This window comes from Crinia signifera, chromosome 1, assembly GCF_055691185.1.
Source record: "Crinia signifera chromosome 1, ASM5569118v1, whole genome shotgun sequence".
NCBI classification, from domain to species: domain Eukaryota; kingdom Metazoa; phylum Chordata; class Amphibia; order Anura; family Myobatrachidae; genus Crinia; species Crinia signifera.
In genome coordinates, this window is record NC_139217.1 from 335,487,999 (window position 1) to 335,507,332 (window position 19,334).

Consider the following 19,334-nt stretch of genomic DNA (forward strand, 5'->3'; position numbering starts at 1 on the left):
CGTCACGGGGGCAGTCGGCGTTGGTGGGGGCAATGCAGTCTGCAGGAGCATTCGTGGGTTTGACCCCACTAGCGAGTTCACTGTGGAAGAGCAGATGGCAGAGTGGCCGGGTCTCAGAGCAGCTGGCCGAGGGCGCAGATCAGACGGTTAAGGGACAGGGAGGGCAGAGCGGCAAAGGGGCACAGAACAGATGGTCAGGGGAACAAAATACTGAGTACAAAATCACTGCAATCGCAGCCATACATTTACCCCTGACTGACATGTCACGGATACCCCTTTCTGTGACACGGGTTATCAATTTTGGTGCTTTCACACCCCAGCTCGACCTTGGTTTTTTTGTTTTGAATGCACATTGCCAACATAAAAAGTGGAACTGCCTAGTGCTTCGCTCACCACACTTTCACTATTGAGGGCCCCTCAGATTAGCCTGGTCCTTTGCTCCCAATAACACATGAGATGGGCGTGTACACCTCTTATTATCAGCCTCAATGTCGGGTTTAGCAGAAACATTTTTGCGACTAGAAATACAATCTTAATACTTGGATTTATGGTCACTCAATCAGTTGGGCAGCTGGTAATCATTTTGTGATCATGATGATGAGCCTATTTTTATGTGGAGAACTGGAGTTGTAGCCCTATCCACCCCATTGTTAATCTGGCCCTGCTTATTCTGCACATCTCGTCATATACTTTAAAAGAATGAGGTTGGCTTTTGTACACAAATTCAAAGTGGAGATCTTACGAGAAAGACAGATATGCAGCTGAAAGTAAGGTAATCCCAGTCTTGCTTTGCAAAACAAAGATGGACAAGGCATACTAATTAAGAATTTACTGGTCCTTTAATTCTCTATGATTATAAAGGTGCTGAATAAAGGTTCTACTGTGACAGTCCTGTAATTAGCAACCACTCATATGCATTGCTCAGCGACTCCAAATTTGATGGTTTTACAAACAGATGTGGGCACTCAAACAAGCCTCATATACCTGAATTTCTCATTGATATTGGAAATTCTCCAAGCATTATCCATATCAAACCCCATCCGCTCCACTTCATTCTTAAAGCGCGAAATCACATGATCACCTAACAAAAAAGCACACCAACATAAAAACACACAAGAGAAAGGTATAGTTGTGCCAAATATTATTAACTATAATAATTATATAATACTCCTCTCCTGGACTGTAATAAACTGGTATGAAGAAAAGGCTGAATGCAATTACAATATTTGAAGCATCTTGCCTTATATCTACACCTGTGTCCTTATTCTACATCAGCATATAAGTATATTGGACTCATCGATGTGACCAATATAACTACACAAAATGCACACCTGGGCGGCACAGATCTCCATGCTGCTCTTTCTCACTGGCATAAACCTCCATGCACCAGGCATGGTAAGCAAAGGAAAAGAGATCCTCTATACGACTTGGTGGCCGCAAGGTTGCATTTAGACGCTTCTGCCAATCTTGGACCTGCTCAAAGTTGAAGAACTGGCACCTGGAATCATACAGACAAACCTGTTGGGAGATACTTCATATGCTTAGAAATTATATAAACTGACTTTTGAGAAGAAATGTACCTGATTACTTTGCAGTCTTTGCAGGTCAAGTGAAGCTGAAAAGGATCTCTACACTCTACAGATTCTATCAGCAGCAGAGGAACCTACAATGAAGATCAGATACCCATTAGCAACATTTACTTCTCCTAACATAAGATGCTCCATGGACTGGCTTAAGACATCCATAAACCCTTTGAGTGACAACTTTTCTGTGAGCATTCCTCAAAAAAATGCCAGCGTCGCTCACAGTGACTGTTCTTTTAGTATAAATAAATACAGCCCCAGCCAATCCAATGCATTGATTCATTGATGTTTAGTAATATTGCACTCTGAGTGGTGACAGTGGCGGCAACGTTGGCACTCAGGGGTGAATTTATGAAGCTTGGAGAAGTGTTATCTATCCCCATAAAGAACGTTATGAGCAAGGTGATAATGGTTAAGCCAATCAGCTACAATATGTAAATTGACAGGTAAGAGCTGATTGGCTGAACCATTATCACCTTGCTCATAATGTTCTTTATGGGGATAGATAACACTTCTCCAAGCTTCTTAAATTCACCCCTCAGAGTTCATTTAAAAAAAAAATAATAAAATATTGCGTGCCAATTTTCACACCTATTTTGGAAAAATTCCCTTGGCACTCAAAGGGTTAATAAATATAAAAGACTAGAGAAATTTATGTCCATATGGCTTCCATATATACAAACTCTTGATCTTTCCATGACAAATTCTATCCGACAAGCAACGTTGTTAACTTTTTGATACAATGTAGAAGTTTTTATTTATTTTTTATATTATAATACAGAAGAAAATAAACATTACATGTCAAATGTAGAAAATCAACACATCATTTGTTAAAGACAACAAACAAATTAATAAATGAAATTTAAAGCCGGCATATGAATGGTTGACTCTTTTGGTTTCGTATGCAATAACAATAATAACTATAATATACTGTACATCACACGATCTGTATGTAAACAAGTACAAACAAGGGAAGTTTTTATTTTTTGAATATGACACTTCCCTTAACCCCTTCCTGACAGAGCCAGTTTTTGCGTTCCTGACAGAGCCCTTTTTTTTCAAATCTGACATGTCTCACTTAAGTGGGGATAACTTTTTTTTGCTTTTACTTATCCCAGTGATTTTGAGATTGTTTTTTCGTGACACATTGTACTTCAAATTAGTGGTAAATTTGGGTCGATACAGTCTGTGTTTTTTTGTGAAAAATACCAAAATGTCGTAAAAAAATGGAAAATTTAGCAATTTGCAAAATGTTAAATTTTCTGCTTGTGAGACAAATAATCATACCACTCAAAATAGTTAATAACTAACATAGACCATATGTCTACTTTATGTTTCCATCATTATTTCAACTTCCTTTTAATTTTTTTGGACACTAGGAGGCTTACAATATGAATAGCAAATTCTCAAATTTTCAAGAAAATTTCAAACACTGATTTTTTTAGGGACCAGTTCAGTTCTGATGTGACTTTGAGGGACTTGTATGTGAGACACCCCCATAAATGATACCATTTCAAAAACTGCACCCCTCACAGTATTCAAAACAGCATTTTGGAAGTTTGTTAACCCTTTAGGTGTTTCACAGGAATTAAAACAAAGTGTAGGTGAAATTTCAAAATTTCATTTTTTTTGCAGATTTGCAATTTTAATACATTTTTCTAAGGAACACAGTACATTTTACTAGAGAAATGTGACTAAAAATTGATTCCCCCAATTCTTTTGTTTTCATAAATATCCTATATGTGGCCCTAGTGTGCACGTTGACCAAACCACAGGCTTCATAATAGAAGGAGCACCTACTTGATTTTGGAGCCTCCTTTTTATGAGATTATTTTTTAGGCACCATGTAGGTTTCTAGGCACCATAAGATGCTAAAAGTTAGGAACCCCCCCACAAGTGACCCCATTTTGCAAACTACACCCCTCAGGGAATTCATCTAGGGGTATAGTGTACATTTCAAACCCCCAGGGGTTTCACCAATTGTGGTACAACTGGGCAGTGAAAATGAAAAATTATTTTTTTTACACAAAAATGCAGTTCTGGCTCCAAATTTGTCATTTTCAGAAGGTATGAAGGAGACAAAGCACCCCAAAATCTGTGCCCCAATTTCTCCCGAGTACGGCAATGCCTCACATGTGACCAAAAAATACCATTTGGGTGCATGGCAGGACTCAGAAGGGAAGGAGTGATTTTTGGATTTTGCAGCACAGATTTTGGTGGAATGAATGGTGGGTGCTATGTTGCACCAATACAGTGGAACCCCCCCACAAGTCACCCCATTTTGCAAAGTACACCCCTCAGGGAATTCATCTAGGGGTATAGTGTACATTTCAAACCCCCAGGGGTTTCACCAATTTTGATACAAGTGGGCAGTGAAAATGAAAAATTACATTTTTTTACACAAAAATGCAGTTCTGGCTCAAAATTTTTCATTTTCAGAAGGTATGAAGGAGAAAAAGCACCCCAAAATCTGTGCCCCAATTTCTCCCGAGTACGGCAATGCCTCACATGTGACCAAAAAATACCAGTTGGGTGCATGGCAGGACTCAGAAGGGAAGGAGTGATTTTTGGATTTTGCAGCACAGATTTTGGTGGAATGAATGGTGGGTGCTATGTTGCACCAATACAGTGGAACCCCCCCACAAGTCACCCCATTTTGCAAAGTACACCCCTCAGGGAATTCATCTAGGGGTATAGTGTACATTTCAAACCCCCAGGGGTTTCACCAATTTTGATACAAGTGGGCAGTGAAAATGAAAAATTACATTTTTTTACACAAAAATGCAGTTCTGGCTCAAAATTTTTCATTTTCAGAAGGTATGAAGGAGAAAAAGCACCCCAAAATATGTGCCCCAATTTCTCCCGAGTACGGCAATGCCTCACATGTGACCAAAAAATACCAGTTGGGTGCATGGCAGGACTCAGAAGGGAAGGAGTGATTTTTGGATTTTGCAGCTCAGATTCTGGTGGAATTTTGGTGGGTGCTATGTCGCATTAGCAAGACCCCCCAAGCACCAATACAGTGGAACCCCCCCACAAGTGACCCCATTTTGCAAACTACACCCCTCAGGGAATTCATCTAGGGGTATAGTGTACATTTCAAACCCCCAGGGGTTTCACCAATTTTGATACAACTGGGCAGTGAAAATTAAAAATTAAATTTTTTTACACAAAAATGCAGTTCTGGCTCAAAATTTTTCATTTTCAGAAGGTATGAAGGAGAAAAAGCACCCCAAAATCTGTGCCCCAATTTCTCCCGAGTACGGCAATGCCTCACATGTGACCAAAAAATACCAGTTGGGTGCATGGCAGGACTCAGAAGGGAAGGAGTGATTTTTGGATTTTGCAGCACAGATTTTGGTGGAATGAATGGTGGGTGCTATGTTGCACCAATACAGTGGAACCCCCCCACAAGTGACCCCATTTTGCAAACTACACCCCTCAGGTAATTCATCTAGGGGTATAGTGTACATTTCAAACCCCCAGGGATTTCACCAATTTTGATACAAGTGGGCAGTGAAAATGAAAAATTACATTTTTTTACACAAAAATGCAGTTCTGGCTCAAAATTTTTCATTTTCAGAAGGAATGAAGGAGACAAAGCACCCCAAAATCTGTGCCCCAATTTCTCCCGAGTACGGCAATGCCTCATGTGTGACCAAAAAGTGGCAGGACTCAGAAGGGAAGGAGTGATATTTGGATTTTGCAGCACAAATTCTGGTGGAATGATGGTGGGTGCTATGTCGCATTAGCAAGACCCCCAAAGCACCAATACAGTGGAACCCCCCCACAAGTGACCCCATTTTGCAAACTACACCCCTCAGGGAATTCATCTAGGGGTATAGTGTACATTTCAAACCCCCAGGGGTTTCACCAATTTTGATACAAGTGGGCAGTGAAAATGAAAAATTACATTTTTTTACACAAAAATGCAGTTCTGGCTCAAAATTTTTCATTTTCAGAAGGTATGAAGGAGAAAAAGCACCCCAAAATCTGTGCCCCAATTTCTCCCGAGTACGGCAATGCCTCACATGTGACCAAAAAATACCAGTTGGGTTCATGGCAGGACTCAGAAGGGAAGGAGTGATTTTTGGATTTTGCGGCTCAGATTCTGGTGGAATGAATGGTGGGTGCTATGTGGCATTAGCAAGACCCCCGAAGCACGGTGAAATTATGAACCTAATAATCCATAGATGTGTGGTATATTTTAAAACACTCCTTTATACATAGGCCGGGTTTGTCGGGGCAAGTGTCACACTGGAAAATAGTTTGCTTTCTTATTCCCTTTTTATAGCAAACTTTGCACCTTTTTTGTGTCCTGCCCTTTTTTCCAGTGGAGGGGATTTCATCAGGAAAATGCTGCCCTGGTACAATACGGGGGCCAGTACTAGAAGTACTGGGGCCCTCTGCCTGCTGGTTCCCAAATATTAGGCCCTTTATGACTTCCTCTTGAAAGTGCATAAATGTCCCCCTCTGGCCGGTAGAACGGAATAGCACGTAAGCGTTATACAGTGCCATCTGGATGATATACACGGCCAGCTTCTTGTACCAGATTTTTGTTTTCCGCAGGGCACTGTACGGCTTCAGTACCTGATCTGAAAGATCCACTCCGCCCATGTACCTATTGTAATCCAGGATACAATTAGGTTTTGAGGTGTGGGTACTGGTACCTCGTACAGGGAAGGAGGTGGTACTGTCTCCGTGAATTGTTGTCAGTATAAGGACATCCCTCTTGTCCTTATATTTGACCAACAACATATTTTTGGTGCATATTCCCCTGCTTTCACCCCTTCTCATTACTTGGGCAATGTGCGTTTTTGGGAGGCCTCTTTGGTTCTTGCGCACAGTACCGCAAGCTGCTGTACCTCTTGAACCAAGGGCCTTAAACAGGGGGATGCTGGTGTAAAAGTTATCCACATAGAGGTGATAACCTTTATCCAGGAAGGGGTGCACTAAATCCCAGACAATTTTTCCACTAACACCTACGAGGGAGGGGGGGCATTCTGGCGGTTCAATTCTTGAATCCTTCCCTTCATATACCCTAAACCTGTGAGTGTACCCTGAGGTGCTTTCACACAGCTTATACATTTTTATGCCATACCTTGCCCTCTTACTGGGAAGGTACTGGCGGAATTTAACCCTTCCTTTAAAATGTATAAGGGACTCGTCTATGCAAATGAATTTATCTGGGATGTACATGTCTTCAAATTTGGCACTGAAATGATCAATGACCGGCCTGACTTTGAATAGCCGGTCAAAGGTGGGATCATCTCTGGGTGGGCACTGTGCATTATCGTTGTAATGCAAAAATTTAAGGATCGTCTCAAATCGAGCCCGGGGCATGGCCATACGGTAAAATGGGGTGCTGTACAGAACATCTGTACTCCAATATTGCCTAATTTCTGGCTTTTTTACTATGCCCATATGAAACACCAGACCCCAAAACGTCATCATCTCTACTGCATCTACAGGGGTCCACCTAGCAAATGATGACGTGGGGTTTTGAGCAATAAACTGCTGGGCATATAAATTAGTTTGGTCCACCATTAAATTTATAAAATCATCAGAGAAAAATAATTTGAAAAAGTCAATTTCTCTGAGACCTGTGGAATCAAATTGGATTCCTGGCATGGCCAAAAACTCAGGAACCTGGGGCTCAAAATTGTCTGGTGGTGGGGTCCATACGAGATCAATTATTGGGGGGGGGTCTCAGCTGCTCTACGGGGGCGTCTTTGAGGGGGTCCCTCATCAGCAGAGGAGGAAGAGGAGCTTAAGGCGAATCCTTCAAATTCCCCGCTTGCATCACTGGCTGTGTCAGAGTCAGAAGCAAGCATGGCATATGCCTCCTCCACTGAATACATTCTTCTGGATGACTGGGATGACATTTGGGATGACATTTGGGATGACATTTGGGATGCCATTTTTATTTTTGTGTTACTGGTAGTGAAATGTTTCAACACGTGTATAGTGTAGGGGGGGGTACAAACTTTATTTCAACCAGGGGGGTATGTAGTGTGTAGTGTGTATGTAGTGCAGAAAAAAAAAATACTTTATACAAAAAAAAAAAAAATGAAGGGGTTAAAAAAAAAAAAAATGAAGGGGTTAAAAAAAAAAAATTGAAGGGGTTAAAAAAAAAAAAAAAAAAAGGTCCTGCGCCAAAAATTGAGCACAGATGTTGGTCAGTAACGTCCGTCACTGAACAGCGCTCAAAGGCAACAGGAATTTGATCAAAAAAAAAAAAAAAATAGATCAACCCTGTGCCGAAAAAGATGATCAGTGATGTACGTCACTGATCAGCGCACAGCGGCCACAGGACACCCACAAAATCACAGTGTGTGTAAAAAAAAAATTAAAAAAAGACCCCACAGCACACACAAAAAAAAAAAAAGGTGATCAGTGATGCGACACTGATTACCAGTGAGGGGCAGCAGGTGCACAACCTTTGGTGCAACTGACAGTGCAACTGGCAGGTATATATAAAAAAAAAAAAAACCCAAAAAGTTGCTGATCACCTCAGATATAGTGATCAGCACAAAAGGCGGGGGCAGCAGACACAAAATTTAGCACTCTCTATCACTCTCTGTCACTATCTCTCTCTCTCACTATCTAACACTCTATGACACTGCAGCAGCAGCAGTGACAGGTATATATATATATATATATATATAAAAAAAAACCTGCGCCCCCAAAAAGTTGCTGATCAGTTAATTTATACTGATCAGCACAAAAGGGGGGGCAGCAGTCAGTTATATAAAAAATATAAAAAATATATAGCACAATCTGTCACTATCTCTATCTCTCTCTCTCTATCTCTCTCTATCTCTCTCTATCTATAACTATCACACTGCAGCAGCACAAAATATAGCACTCTCTGTCACTAGGCCTCTCTATCTCTCTCTCTCTCTCTCTATCTCTCCCTATCTCTCCCTATCTCTCTCTATCTCTCTCTATCTCTCTCTATCTCTCTCTATCTCTCTCTATCTCTCTCTATCTCTCTCTATCTCTCTCTATCTCTCTCTCTATAACTATATCACACTGCAGCAGCACAAAATATAGCACTCTCTGACACTATCTCTCTCTATCTCTCTCTATCTAACTAACGCTATTACACTGCAGCAGCACAAGTTCACAACACAGGAAGTCACAAGTAACAGGATCCAGGAAGCATCCAGCACACTACAAGCAGTGATGAAGCAGGCAAGATATTTGCAAGGATCAGGTAAGTATTTTGCAAGGTTCTGGTCAGTATATCGCGGCAGCTAGGCACGGTGACCGCACTGCACGCAATTCCAGACCGGAATGGCGTCTGCAGTGCAGTCACCGTTAGTTTAAACCCCCCTCCATGGCTGTGATTGGTCCGTCGGTCCGACGGACCAATCACGGCCTTTGGGGGCGGGCGGGGTGAGGTGGGGTGACACCAGTGTCACCCTTACACCCCGCGGTGATTGGTGCTGTACTTTACAGCACCAATCACCTCCGATCGCGTGTCACCGGCGAACGTTATTCGCCGGTGACACAGAAAACGCTGTAATTGGCTGTTCACACTGAACAGCCAATCACAGCGATCGCCGACGGGGGGGCGGCATCGCAGCCCCCCCTGGGCATGCACGGACATGTCTGCTGTCAGGGACAGCAGACATGTTGAAACTGTCACCGCGTCTATAGACGCGGTGACAGTTAAATGCCATGACGTACATTTACGCCATGTGTCGGGAAGTACTTCCCGACCATGACGTAAATGTACGTCAATTGTCGGGAAGGGGTTAATGACCATAAAATGTTCATTATGCATCAATAATTAGGTTCTTTGGTTCTTGTGTGAGCCTCGCAACCCCGATTCTATTATGGTGATTTTGTTCATTTGTACATGTGATTTGTGATTTCATATGTATATTATTTTACTATACTATCTTTTAATACGTTATATTATTATATGAGGCCATATCCGACTAACTAGATATGCCAACGATGGAATCAAAATGTATAATCCTGGGGGGAGGATAGGACTTACTCCGATGAGTCTAGTTAAAACAGGTTGAACTTGATAGACGAACGTCTGTATTCAACCTCACCTCTATGTTACTATTATTCAAGCAGTTCGATAATAAACTTTTTTTTTTTCCAAAAGACGCTCAAGGGGTTATTTACTGGACAATATTTAGCAGGTATTTTGGGGGGTTCTTCTCTAGATCTCTAGATCTAGTGTCAAATAAGGAACTGGCTGTCATTCAAGTCAATAAGAAGTAGAAATGGGACAGCAAATTCAGGAAAAAGGCTAAAATTATAACAGAATGGACACCAAAAAACATATTGGTCTGGTATCTTTGCACAGATGAGGCTGGGGTGGGGACGTATGTGTATAGCCTAGTGTGCTTCTCTGTATCTAGCAGACCTCTATCCTTGGGTATAACAGAACCGGAAATACTTCCTTCCTCTAGTCTACACAAACCAAATTTGTTTTCATGCAAGTTTTGAGTTTCTAATGCTGGTTTTAATATCTCTTCTAGTTCGTGAGAATTTATTTGGAAATACACTTTGCTGCATTATGCTAACATATTAATTCACCATGTATAGCGTCTTTAGTCATACAAAACACTTACATTAATAGAGGACTCCTTGTATTTAATGTTCAGACGATAGTTAGAAAGAGAAATAATCGCATCCTCTGCCCGCCCCACAAACTCGGTGCTCTCACCATGCAACTCTTGGAAAGGAACCTGAACAGAGAGGAGACAATGACCATGAGTGCCAATATAAAAAAACATAAATATGCTTTTAGATACTACATAATTATTAGACTTCCTATAGAAGATCCCTTGAGAGGTGCTATCACCTGAAGGTTTTCATCTTCCCGGATAAGCTGCTTGCGTGGGAAAATCTGATTTGCTTGGATACATTCTAGACTGCTTTGACTCTCTTCATCCTAAATAGAAGAGAGATGAGATTACCCATAACAGACACAAAGGGGGAAATCTACTAAAATGGGAGTTCTACTTAACATGGGATGTTGCTATGGGCAACCAATCAGAATCTACTTATTTTTTTAGCACCCTATAGAAGATAATAGACAGGATCTGATTGGTTGCCCATTGGTTGCCCATAGCAACATCTCATTTTACCACCTTAGTAAATTTCCCCCAAAGTCCAAGACTGGTCATATACATTTACTAGTTACACACATCTTACCATGTTTTATCCACAACAGATAGGGAAGGCAATGGTGGATGACTGCTCTTCCTTGAGGTCTCTCCACCAGACTGATTTTGACTGAAATACAAAGAGTTTACTCCTAAATTGTGAATCATCAAATCTGGTTGATAATGAACAAAGAAAATTAAGTGAAGAATCAACTCTACAATATAACATAACCAGTCGAGTAACTATAGAGGGTGCAGGGGGTGCAGCTGCTATGGGGCCCGGTGGCTTGGGGGGCCCCAAAGACAAACCCCTGCACCCTCTAAAAAAAACTATATATATATTTTTTTTTCATTTTTAACTACAGCTGCTGCCGGCGCTAACCACTCAAGTAGGTCCGCAGTGCAGGGAGACGCTCTCATGCACTGATTACTGCCACTGCCTGTCACACTATGACAGGCAGCGGTGAGCCGGTAGCGTGAAGAACAGCTCCCACACTCCCCAGTGGCAGAGTTAACAGGAGCCACCACCTCTTCTGGCTCTTTCTGTACCTTCATGCTGCGGCCACCCGGCTCTCATACCTACGTCCTCCTGTTCATGCCGCGGCTGCCTGCCCCGACCATGTCTCAGCTCCCCTACCTCGGTGCAGCGGCTGCCTGCCTATAGCACTCCTCGGCTCCCCTTGTGTTGGTCAGTGGGTGCCCGTCCCCTGCTGCAGTGCATACAAGCTGCATTGCCAGTCGTGCAGCACTTCTCAACCCTCCTGATATCTGCAGGCACAGACTGCTGGTAAGTTGCAATTGCCTGTACTGTGTACTCATTGCTATCGTCCTTCATGGGTTAGTGAAAACAAGCAGCGGCCATCCCCCATGTCTGTTCACTTCTGCTGCTTCCCCCCCCTCCCAGATCGTTCAATAGCCCACATACTCCCCTCCCCATAGTGTGCTCCCCTGTGGCCAGCTCCCCCCCTCCAGTAGTGTCCCCCCTATAGCCCCATAGCCTCTTCCCATAGTGTGCTCCCGTGTGGCCAGCTCCCCCCTCCAGTAGTGTCTCCCATATAGCCCCATACCCTCTCCCCATGGCCAGCTCCCCCCTCCAGTATTGTGCTTCCCTGTGGCCAGCTTACCACTTCAGTAGTGTCTCCCCTATAGCCCCATACCCTCTCCGCATAATGTGCTCCCCTGTAGCCAGCTTCGCCCCATCCTTAGTGTGCACCTATATAGCCAGCCCCAAACCCCCACCCCATAGTGTGCTCCCCTATAGGTAACCTCAAACCCCCCCCCCCCCATAGTGTGCTCTCCTATAGCCAGCCCCAAACCCTCCTCCCCAAAGTATACACCCTATTTGCAGCCACAAACCCCTCTTCGTGTACTGTGCTCACCTGTGGCCCATAGTGGGCACACATTTAGCCATCCCCATTGCCCCTCTCAATAGAGTGCTCCCCTGTAGCTGGCCCCATACCCCCCTGCCACATAGTGTGCTCCCCTGTAGCCAGCCACCAGCCACCCTCTGCAGTATGCATCTCTGTAGTCAGCACAAACTTCCCCACAACCACCTGCCTAACCCTAAATCCCCCACAAGTGCCTAAACCTAATCCCTCACACTCCCAGCCTAATGACAACCTGCCCGAATACTTCAGATCAGTAAGCCGACAGTGATGCCATGACCTCCCATTCATTCATCTATGCCTCTACCTCAACCTGTGTTCTAGTTAAGTAGTGTCTCTCTTCCCATTCTCTCTCTCTCCCTGACTCGCTATCTCTCTTTCCCCTGACACACTCTTACTAGAGGCTGGGGAGGCCCTTTCAAGATTTTGCTATGGGGCCCACAAAGGTGTAGGTACGCCCCTGAACATAACATAACCATATACAATAAGTGGTCACATGCAAAGGGTAGATATTGTGCAGATGGCAGAAGCATGTGTTGTGCTGTCCATTACACATTTGAACCAGAACATGTGAGATTAGGGCAGCCACTATTGGATAGTTGGTGCACACTGGTCACTATCTCTAGCACAACGCAGTAATTCATCTCTAATTGCATCAATCAACTCTTTTTATCCCTTTTTCTTGTGCCATCCTGGTTACTCTTTTCTGTCTGTCTTACTATTCCCTCCACTTTCTTGTTACACTCTCTCTCTGTTTGGGTGTGGATCATATTAATCAACCATACTTAGGTCGACAGGCAGCAAGGTCGACAGGGTTCTAGGTCAACATGGAACAAGGTCGACAAATGCGTTAGATCAACATGGGTTAGGTTGATGCGCTCGGCACACCATTTTATTCTCCCACCACACCCCTTGTGGATGGTAATGAAATACCGCCTGTCGGAAGATGTCGGCTCAAACAACAGTGAAAAAACAGTGAACAGTACGCATTTGTCGACCTAGAACCTGTCGACCCAACGGTGTCGACCTAATGACTGTTGACCTAAGTGTGGTCGATAATACGACCGCATCCCCTATGTTTTTGTAATTACCTCGCCGGAATGCTCTGCCACACCACCATCGTGAGGCTCTTTTCTCTTTTCTCTCTTAATTAAAAATTTTGGATCACTTTATTCTAAGCTAATTTACAGCGGATATATAATTGTCAATGTATCTTGTTATATTTGCAATTTCTATGTGATTCATTCAATAAACAATGTTTAAAAAAAAAATCTCTTATTGCATCTTACCTATAATGATGTCAGCCTTTCCTGGGAAATGATTAACCTTCAATACATTTTCTCAAAGGGTCTGTGAAGAGAAGACACCATTAGTGGTTTGTATGACCTTCATTATATAAAGAAATTCTTGTAAAATAGCCAGCAACATCTCACATGACCAATAATACACACAGAACACCACAATAAACTGAATAATGCACAGTCTCACAAGAGACAAGAGGACTGTGTATCATGTAGGAAGGACTTCTGCTTTATTGATAAACCTGCTAGCAACAAGTAGATTATATCACAAGGGGCTTTCAATCACCATGAGTGTGACATGAGCAAACACCCTTACAATACACAGCAGCTCAGTGTTCAGCTTGTGAATCCCGCTGATGCCGATATTGGCAGCGGCATCGGCAAGTGCATACACAGTTGCCAATGCCACACATGAGAGGGGCAACAATACTGTTTCCAATATCATCTAGTGTGTATGGGCCTTAAACTGACCTATAGCATGGTTGTGTAATTAAAACTTGTTCACCCTATATACCTACAGTTAAGGTGCCCATACATTGTAAAATTGCCAGGTGCAATGCAATGCCCACTCCCATGCACATACCATCGCACAGCTCAAAAGTATGGGCTGCACTCATTGCATTGCGATGCAATCTAGTCCAAATTGCATACAATAATTGTATGCAATTATATGGGCACCTTTATGGACTCCCAGGATGTTTTTATCTGTAAGACAACCACTCACCAGATATTCACCCAAAAAGGTCACAAAGGCCAAATTAGATACCAAATGTCATTTTCATTAACAAAGGCATCACATTGAAAAATAACTAAAAAACAGACATGGATATATACAGATGTCAAAGAACGTAAGACTTTTAATACATCAATTGGCTTGAAAAATGTCATCTGAATGAATTCTTATTTTTAGTCAAAATCCCATGGCTGATGACCCTACGCGTTTCGTCTTTTGCAGACTTCCTCAGATGTTATTGCTTATAGGTAACTTTAGCTGGTGTGTACCATGTTTAATTGGGTCCATGCAACATTTTTAATTCATAAACAAAATGAATCAAATAGGTTAAACCTTCTAAATGGAATTCTAACAGTAACTTATATATGAAATATGAACAATAAAAGGTACAATTGATTGTAGACAGCGGTGATGGAACACCTGAATCCTTATAATACAGCGACCAAAAAATTTCCAATTAAACAGTCAAGGCGAATTTATATAGAAGGAATTATAGCGACCCTCAAAGCTGGTAAATTAAGCAGAAAAAAAGGGGAGTATTCTCACACCTAAAAAGGATAGACAAATTGCCAGACTTAAGGCAATGAAATTCAACCTTTGAGCAGTAGCTCATAGAGTTCTGTGTGCCTCAGGCTCCAAATCCAGGCCAATTACCAAAAGTTCTTGCGTTCTACCTTCTGAATTGGTGGAACGCAGGGAGTCCTATCCTGCCACATCTTGAGTATAGATTTCAAAATAATCACTGGGGCCACACATTCTGGTCAAAAGGTGGTATGATTAAAAAATAAAAAAATAACACATTTAGTTTCAAAATCTAAATGAACCCTTCGAGTGACATAGTTGTTGTGAGAGATCCTCAAAATATCAGCTAAAGATGCCAGCGTCGCTCACGACAACTGGTGTTTTTTTTTGGGTGCAATAATTTACAAAACTTCAATTAATTGACTTGCCTGTATTCGTATTTATTTATACTAAAAGAACAGTCACTGTGAGCGACGCTGGCATTTTTAGTGGATATTTTAAGGATCTTTCACAGCAACACAGGCACTCAAAGGGTTAAGTCCACCAGGGTTCAATGTATCAAAGTTAAAAATCATACACATCTCTGCTTTGGATAATGACTTCTCAATGTCATTTTTTTTCTCCAGTTACTCTTAAATGCCTGTAATCCACAAAAAATGTGAGGCGTTTGGGATCACAATTGTATACCACCTTAAAGTCTGCAGAGACATTATGTGTGGGTAACCCCTTTTTTAAGTTTCTAATATGTTCTGTCATCCGCTCCTTATGTTTTTTCAAAGTTCTCCCTACATATTGTTTATTACAGGAACATTGTAAAATATAGACCACATTTTTAATGTGGCATGTAATAAATTGCATAATCTTGAGTTCCTTTCCAAATGTAGAAGAAATAACTTTTGTAATCTTGGTTTCCTTACTTTTACAATTACGACACAATGCACAAGAATTGCAGCCATAGAATGCCATGGTATTTAATTCTGATGAGCAACTGCCAAACTGTCGACTTGGTTTAATTTTGCTCAATTCTTAACTCGAAAGTCAAGTATTCTGCCTAGTCACAGTTTGAAACGGCCGTAATTCCTCCTGTCAAATTTGGACCAATGTGGCGAAAAATAGTTATCCCTAACTCTCCTTTCCGCCTTGACCGTTTCAATATAAATACCTGCTCTGTATGGTTTGGTGACATTATGTCTAACTGCAGAGCTGTAATAGGAGCTGTGGGGGCACCAGAACTGGGACTGATACCAGAACCAGTACCATACCCAGAACCAGATTCAGAACCGGGGCCAGAACTGGGTCCAGGAGAGGTCAGAGAATACAAATCAATCAAAATGTTGATGTACAAAGACTGCTCCTGACAGAAAAAAACTGTCTAATTCAAATTGTCATAATCATGACTACAAATGGTCTAAACCAACTCGACAGAATGGTAAAAAAGGTAGAGAAACACGCATTTCATCCATCAAGAGAAATTAAAAACAAAAACTGGGGAGATGGACTTGACCGTCGTAAAAACAGAACAAATGAATAGCCGAAAGCAATACGACTACTTTTTGTGTTGGAAAAGAGGATCTCGATAAAAGAAAAAAAAAAACACTTTCACCTGGTTTTGCACATTTCTCTACTGCACTTCTTACAATCCTGTTTTTAAAATTAGGAGCCTTTCTATATACAAACCTGGGTCTCTCACTTAATTCTGTTTTGCATATCAGATCATTTAAAAGTATACCCCAGTGCTTGTTAATTATTTTTTTCTACTTGTCTAAATTGACTATTATACTTCGTTATAAACTAAATGCTATATATAGGCTTGTTTTAGTTACAACTTGTTTTCGTTTTAATGAGGTAATTACTATTACATTAGTAATACTTTTCATACGGTTTCTGCACTTGATCTGATGCATAACCCTTTGATATGAATTGTTTCTTCAATTCATTGCCTTGTTTTAAGTAATCTTCAATTTTCAAACAATTGCTTCTCAACCTGTGAAACTGGCTTATGCCGCTTTCAGACCGCATTAAAAAAAAAAACGGTAACATGTGCAGTCTGAAAGGTGCAGATTTTTTACCGTTTCCAAAAATAGTTTTTTTTTTTTTGGAAACTGTAAAAAAGCAGGGTCCTACCCGTTTCAGACCCGTTTTTTTTGCTGTCTGAACAGGTCTGAAACGGGTAGGACCCTGCTTAGTGAGCACTATTAGTCCGCAGTGCATATTTAATGAGCCGACCGCTCATTACATATGTGCATATGTTATGAGCAGCTCATTACATATGTGCATATTAAATATGCGCAACTCATTAAATATGCACTGCGCTGGCTTAGAGCAGATCAGCTACTGCTCACTGTCAGACCCACCACCCTTACCCTTCCAGCGTCCTGCAGTTCTCCTCCCTGCCTGCAGTGCCGGATTCTCCTGCTGGCATGCTGCTTTCACACCGCAAAGCTGCTTTAGACCAGGTATTTACATGCGATGTGAAAGGGGAAAGGGGAAACTGACCAGTTTTAAAAAACGTTTTAAATAACTGGTGTAAGCAGGTTTTGCGGCGTGAAAGCAGCATAAGTGCCCAGTGAACCCAATCTTTTATATTCCTAGATTGCCAAAAAGTCAACACAGAAATGGTCAACTTAAATTTTTCATGTTATGGTGTCTACGTTGACATGGACACCGTGTTAGTTTTCCACGTTATTATATTTCCCCTCTATGCCCACATGATAGTGATGTATGCCCTAAGCCACCCATCAAGCTCAGATGGCAGGCTGTTCTAGCAGGGCACTGCTGGAGCTGCAGGGTGCGATTTGCACTTTAAAATCAGACAGGCTAAAACAGGGCAGCGTGAACACTAATTTCCCTTAAACAAAGTACATGCACACTGAGCGATTTTGCTAAATATATAGTCAGTGGACACAACCAGGAGTATAGCTGTTGTTGACTGTATCCTCAGATTGAAATGCATGTACAGACAACAGAGGATGACACCAACGACCTTCGGGGAGTGCGCAACATTAACGATACAGTGGGCACACACTAGATGATATACACGAAAAAGTTATGACTGCTTGTTATCATGCGTATCATTTAAATTATATAGTCTACTAATAGCCTAACATGTACTCAGCTTTACCAGATGCTCTCTGTACTGCATGGCGGACACTAGTATACAGTCTGTATTTAGAGGTGGTCAATAAAACAGTTTGTTTTGTATATTATTTGCAGTTTCTTATATAGCGCAGCAGATTCCGTTGCGCTTTACAAAAGTAAACAGTGATAAAACAAACTGGGTAACAACAGACATATTCGGAGGTAGGAGAGCCCTGCTGCAAGCTTACAATCTATAGGGATATAGGAGGGAAACACAAGGACAGTATAGCAGTTACTGTGATGCAGTCTGTCCTGTATTAGAGTCATGAAGATGCTCTCTTTATAGTATAGTATCGGGGTCACAGGGATAACCTCTGTATTGTAGCTAGAACTAAAGGAGCCCATACACGCTCCTTTCTGTGCGTCCCTTCTGTACTTGTAAAGTACACATCGTATCGCATGACTTATGCATGCAATGCGATGTGATACGATACGATGTAAAGCTAGTACAAAAAGTATGTGCAGCACATACTTTTTGTACTGTACGATGAGATGCGCGGGAGCGCGCATCTCATAGTACAGAACGGACGGCGCAGAACGGAGCGTGTATGGGCTCCTTAAGACTTTCATAAACACTTCTTAGGTATCTGTATGAGCACACCTACAGTTTGAGTGTTAAATGCCTGGAACTAACACTGAAAATAGCTATGATGAACTCTGTCACCCAGTTTCCAAAATTAGATAAAACCATAACAACTATAGCAAGGCGATGATACGGTATAAGCAGTGTAATACAACTGCATTTGTAGCAAAGAGCTAAATAATTATTCAGTTCTTTATATATAAAATAGTAATTATCTAACTGGCCTAGTTGTTAGATTTCTTAACTGTTGAAGGAAAAGAACCCCCTCCCTCTTAAAACAGAAGGAAAAAAAGACAACTGAGAAAGGCAGAGAAACAATGTTCAAGGTGCTGTTAAAGAAGCAATGAGGTCAACAACATGGTAACCGCAGCCTCATCCATGGGGAGAAAATACCACAAGACTGCAGTGGTAATTAGACCTCTAAATGGAAGAATTGGCACTTAAATATAACGGCTATAATGCCAACATCGTGCCGATGCCAGTAAATGGTAGGCTACTACATTTGGGCTAAGGTGAGAGAGGAAAAAGGACAAGCAAAAGGACAAGCAAAAGAAGAAAGTATCTATACAGATGAACTAATTACTGTATAACACTTCAAACTAGTGTGTGGTTTCACGAAAATAAAAATGTGCAAAAAAGTGGTTTTTCTGTAAGATTGTCTTGGTCTTAATGATCCTATACATCAGCTGCCCCTAATTCCTGACCCCCCGCCCCCACCAAAGCTACCGGACGACCAAGGAGGTTATTCTGATCACCACACTCCCCTGCGGTGGTGAGAGGCTGCACATGTGCATAAACTGCTGATTTGTGCGAGCGGGCGCAGCAAAGTACTGCCGATTTGCTGTGCTGCGGATTTGTGGGAGCGGGCGCAGCAAAGTACTCATTCGCCATCCTGTTCGCACCTAGCAGTGCTGGTGGAGGGCTTGGGGCGGTGGCAAGGGGCTGCACCCAT

General features: G+C 42.0%; 1 protein-coding gene across 3 annotated transcripts in view; it reads right to left on the reverse strand.

Moving 5' to 3' along the window:
• MTMR3 (myotubularin related protein 3) overlaps positions 1 to 19,334 on the reverse strand; it is a 70,413-nt gene that overhangs the window by 24,313 nt on the left and 26,766 nt on the right. For all 3 annotated transcript variants that reach the window (XM_083145324.1, XM_083145325.1, XM_083145326.1), the window contains exons 2-8: positions 13,395 to 13,455; positions 10,770 to 10,850; positions 10,417 to 10,506; positions 10,184 to 10,300; positions 1,581 to 1,663; positions 1,332 to 1,498; positions 985 to 1,081 (exon numbers count right to left, since the gene is read on the reverse strand). In XM_083145324.1, coding sequence (XP_083001450.1) covers positions 985 to 1,081; positions 1,332 to 1,498; positions 1,581 to 1,663; positions 10,184 to 10,300; positions 10,417 to 10,506; positions 10,770 to 10,772 — 557 coding nt within the window. In that variant the 5' untranslated portion in view covers positions 10,773 to 10,850; positions 13,395 to 13,455. The remainder of the gene's footprint in view (positions 1 to 984; positions 1,082 to 1,331; positions 1,499 to 1,580; positions 1,664 to 10,183; positions 10,301 to 10,416; positions 10,507 to 10,769; positions 10,851 to 13,394; positions 13,456 to 19,334) is intronic.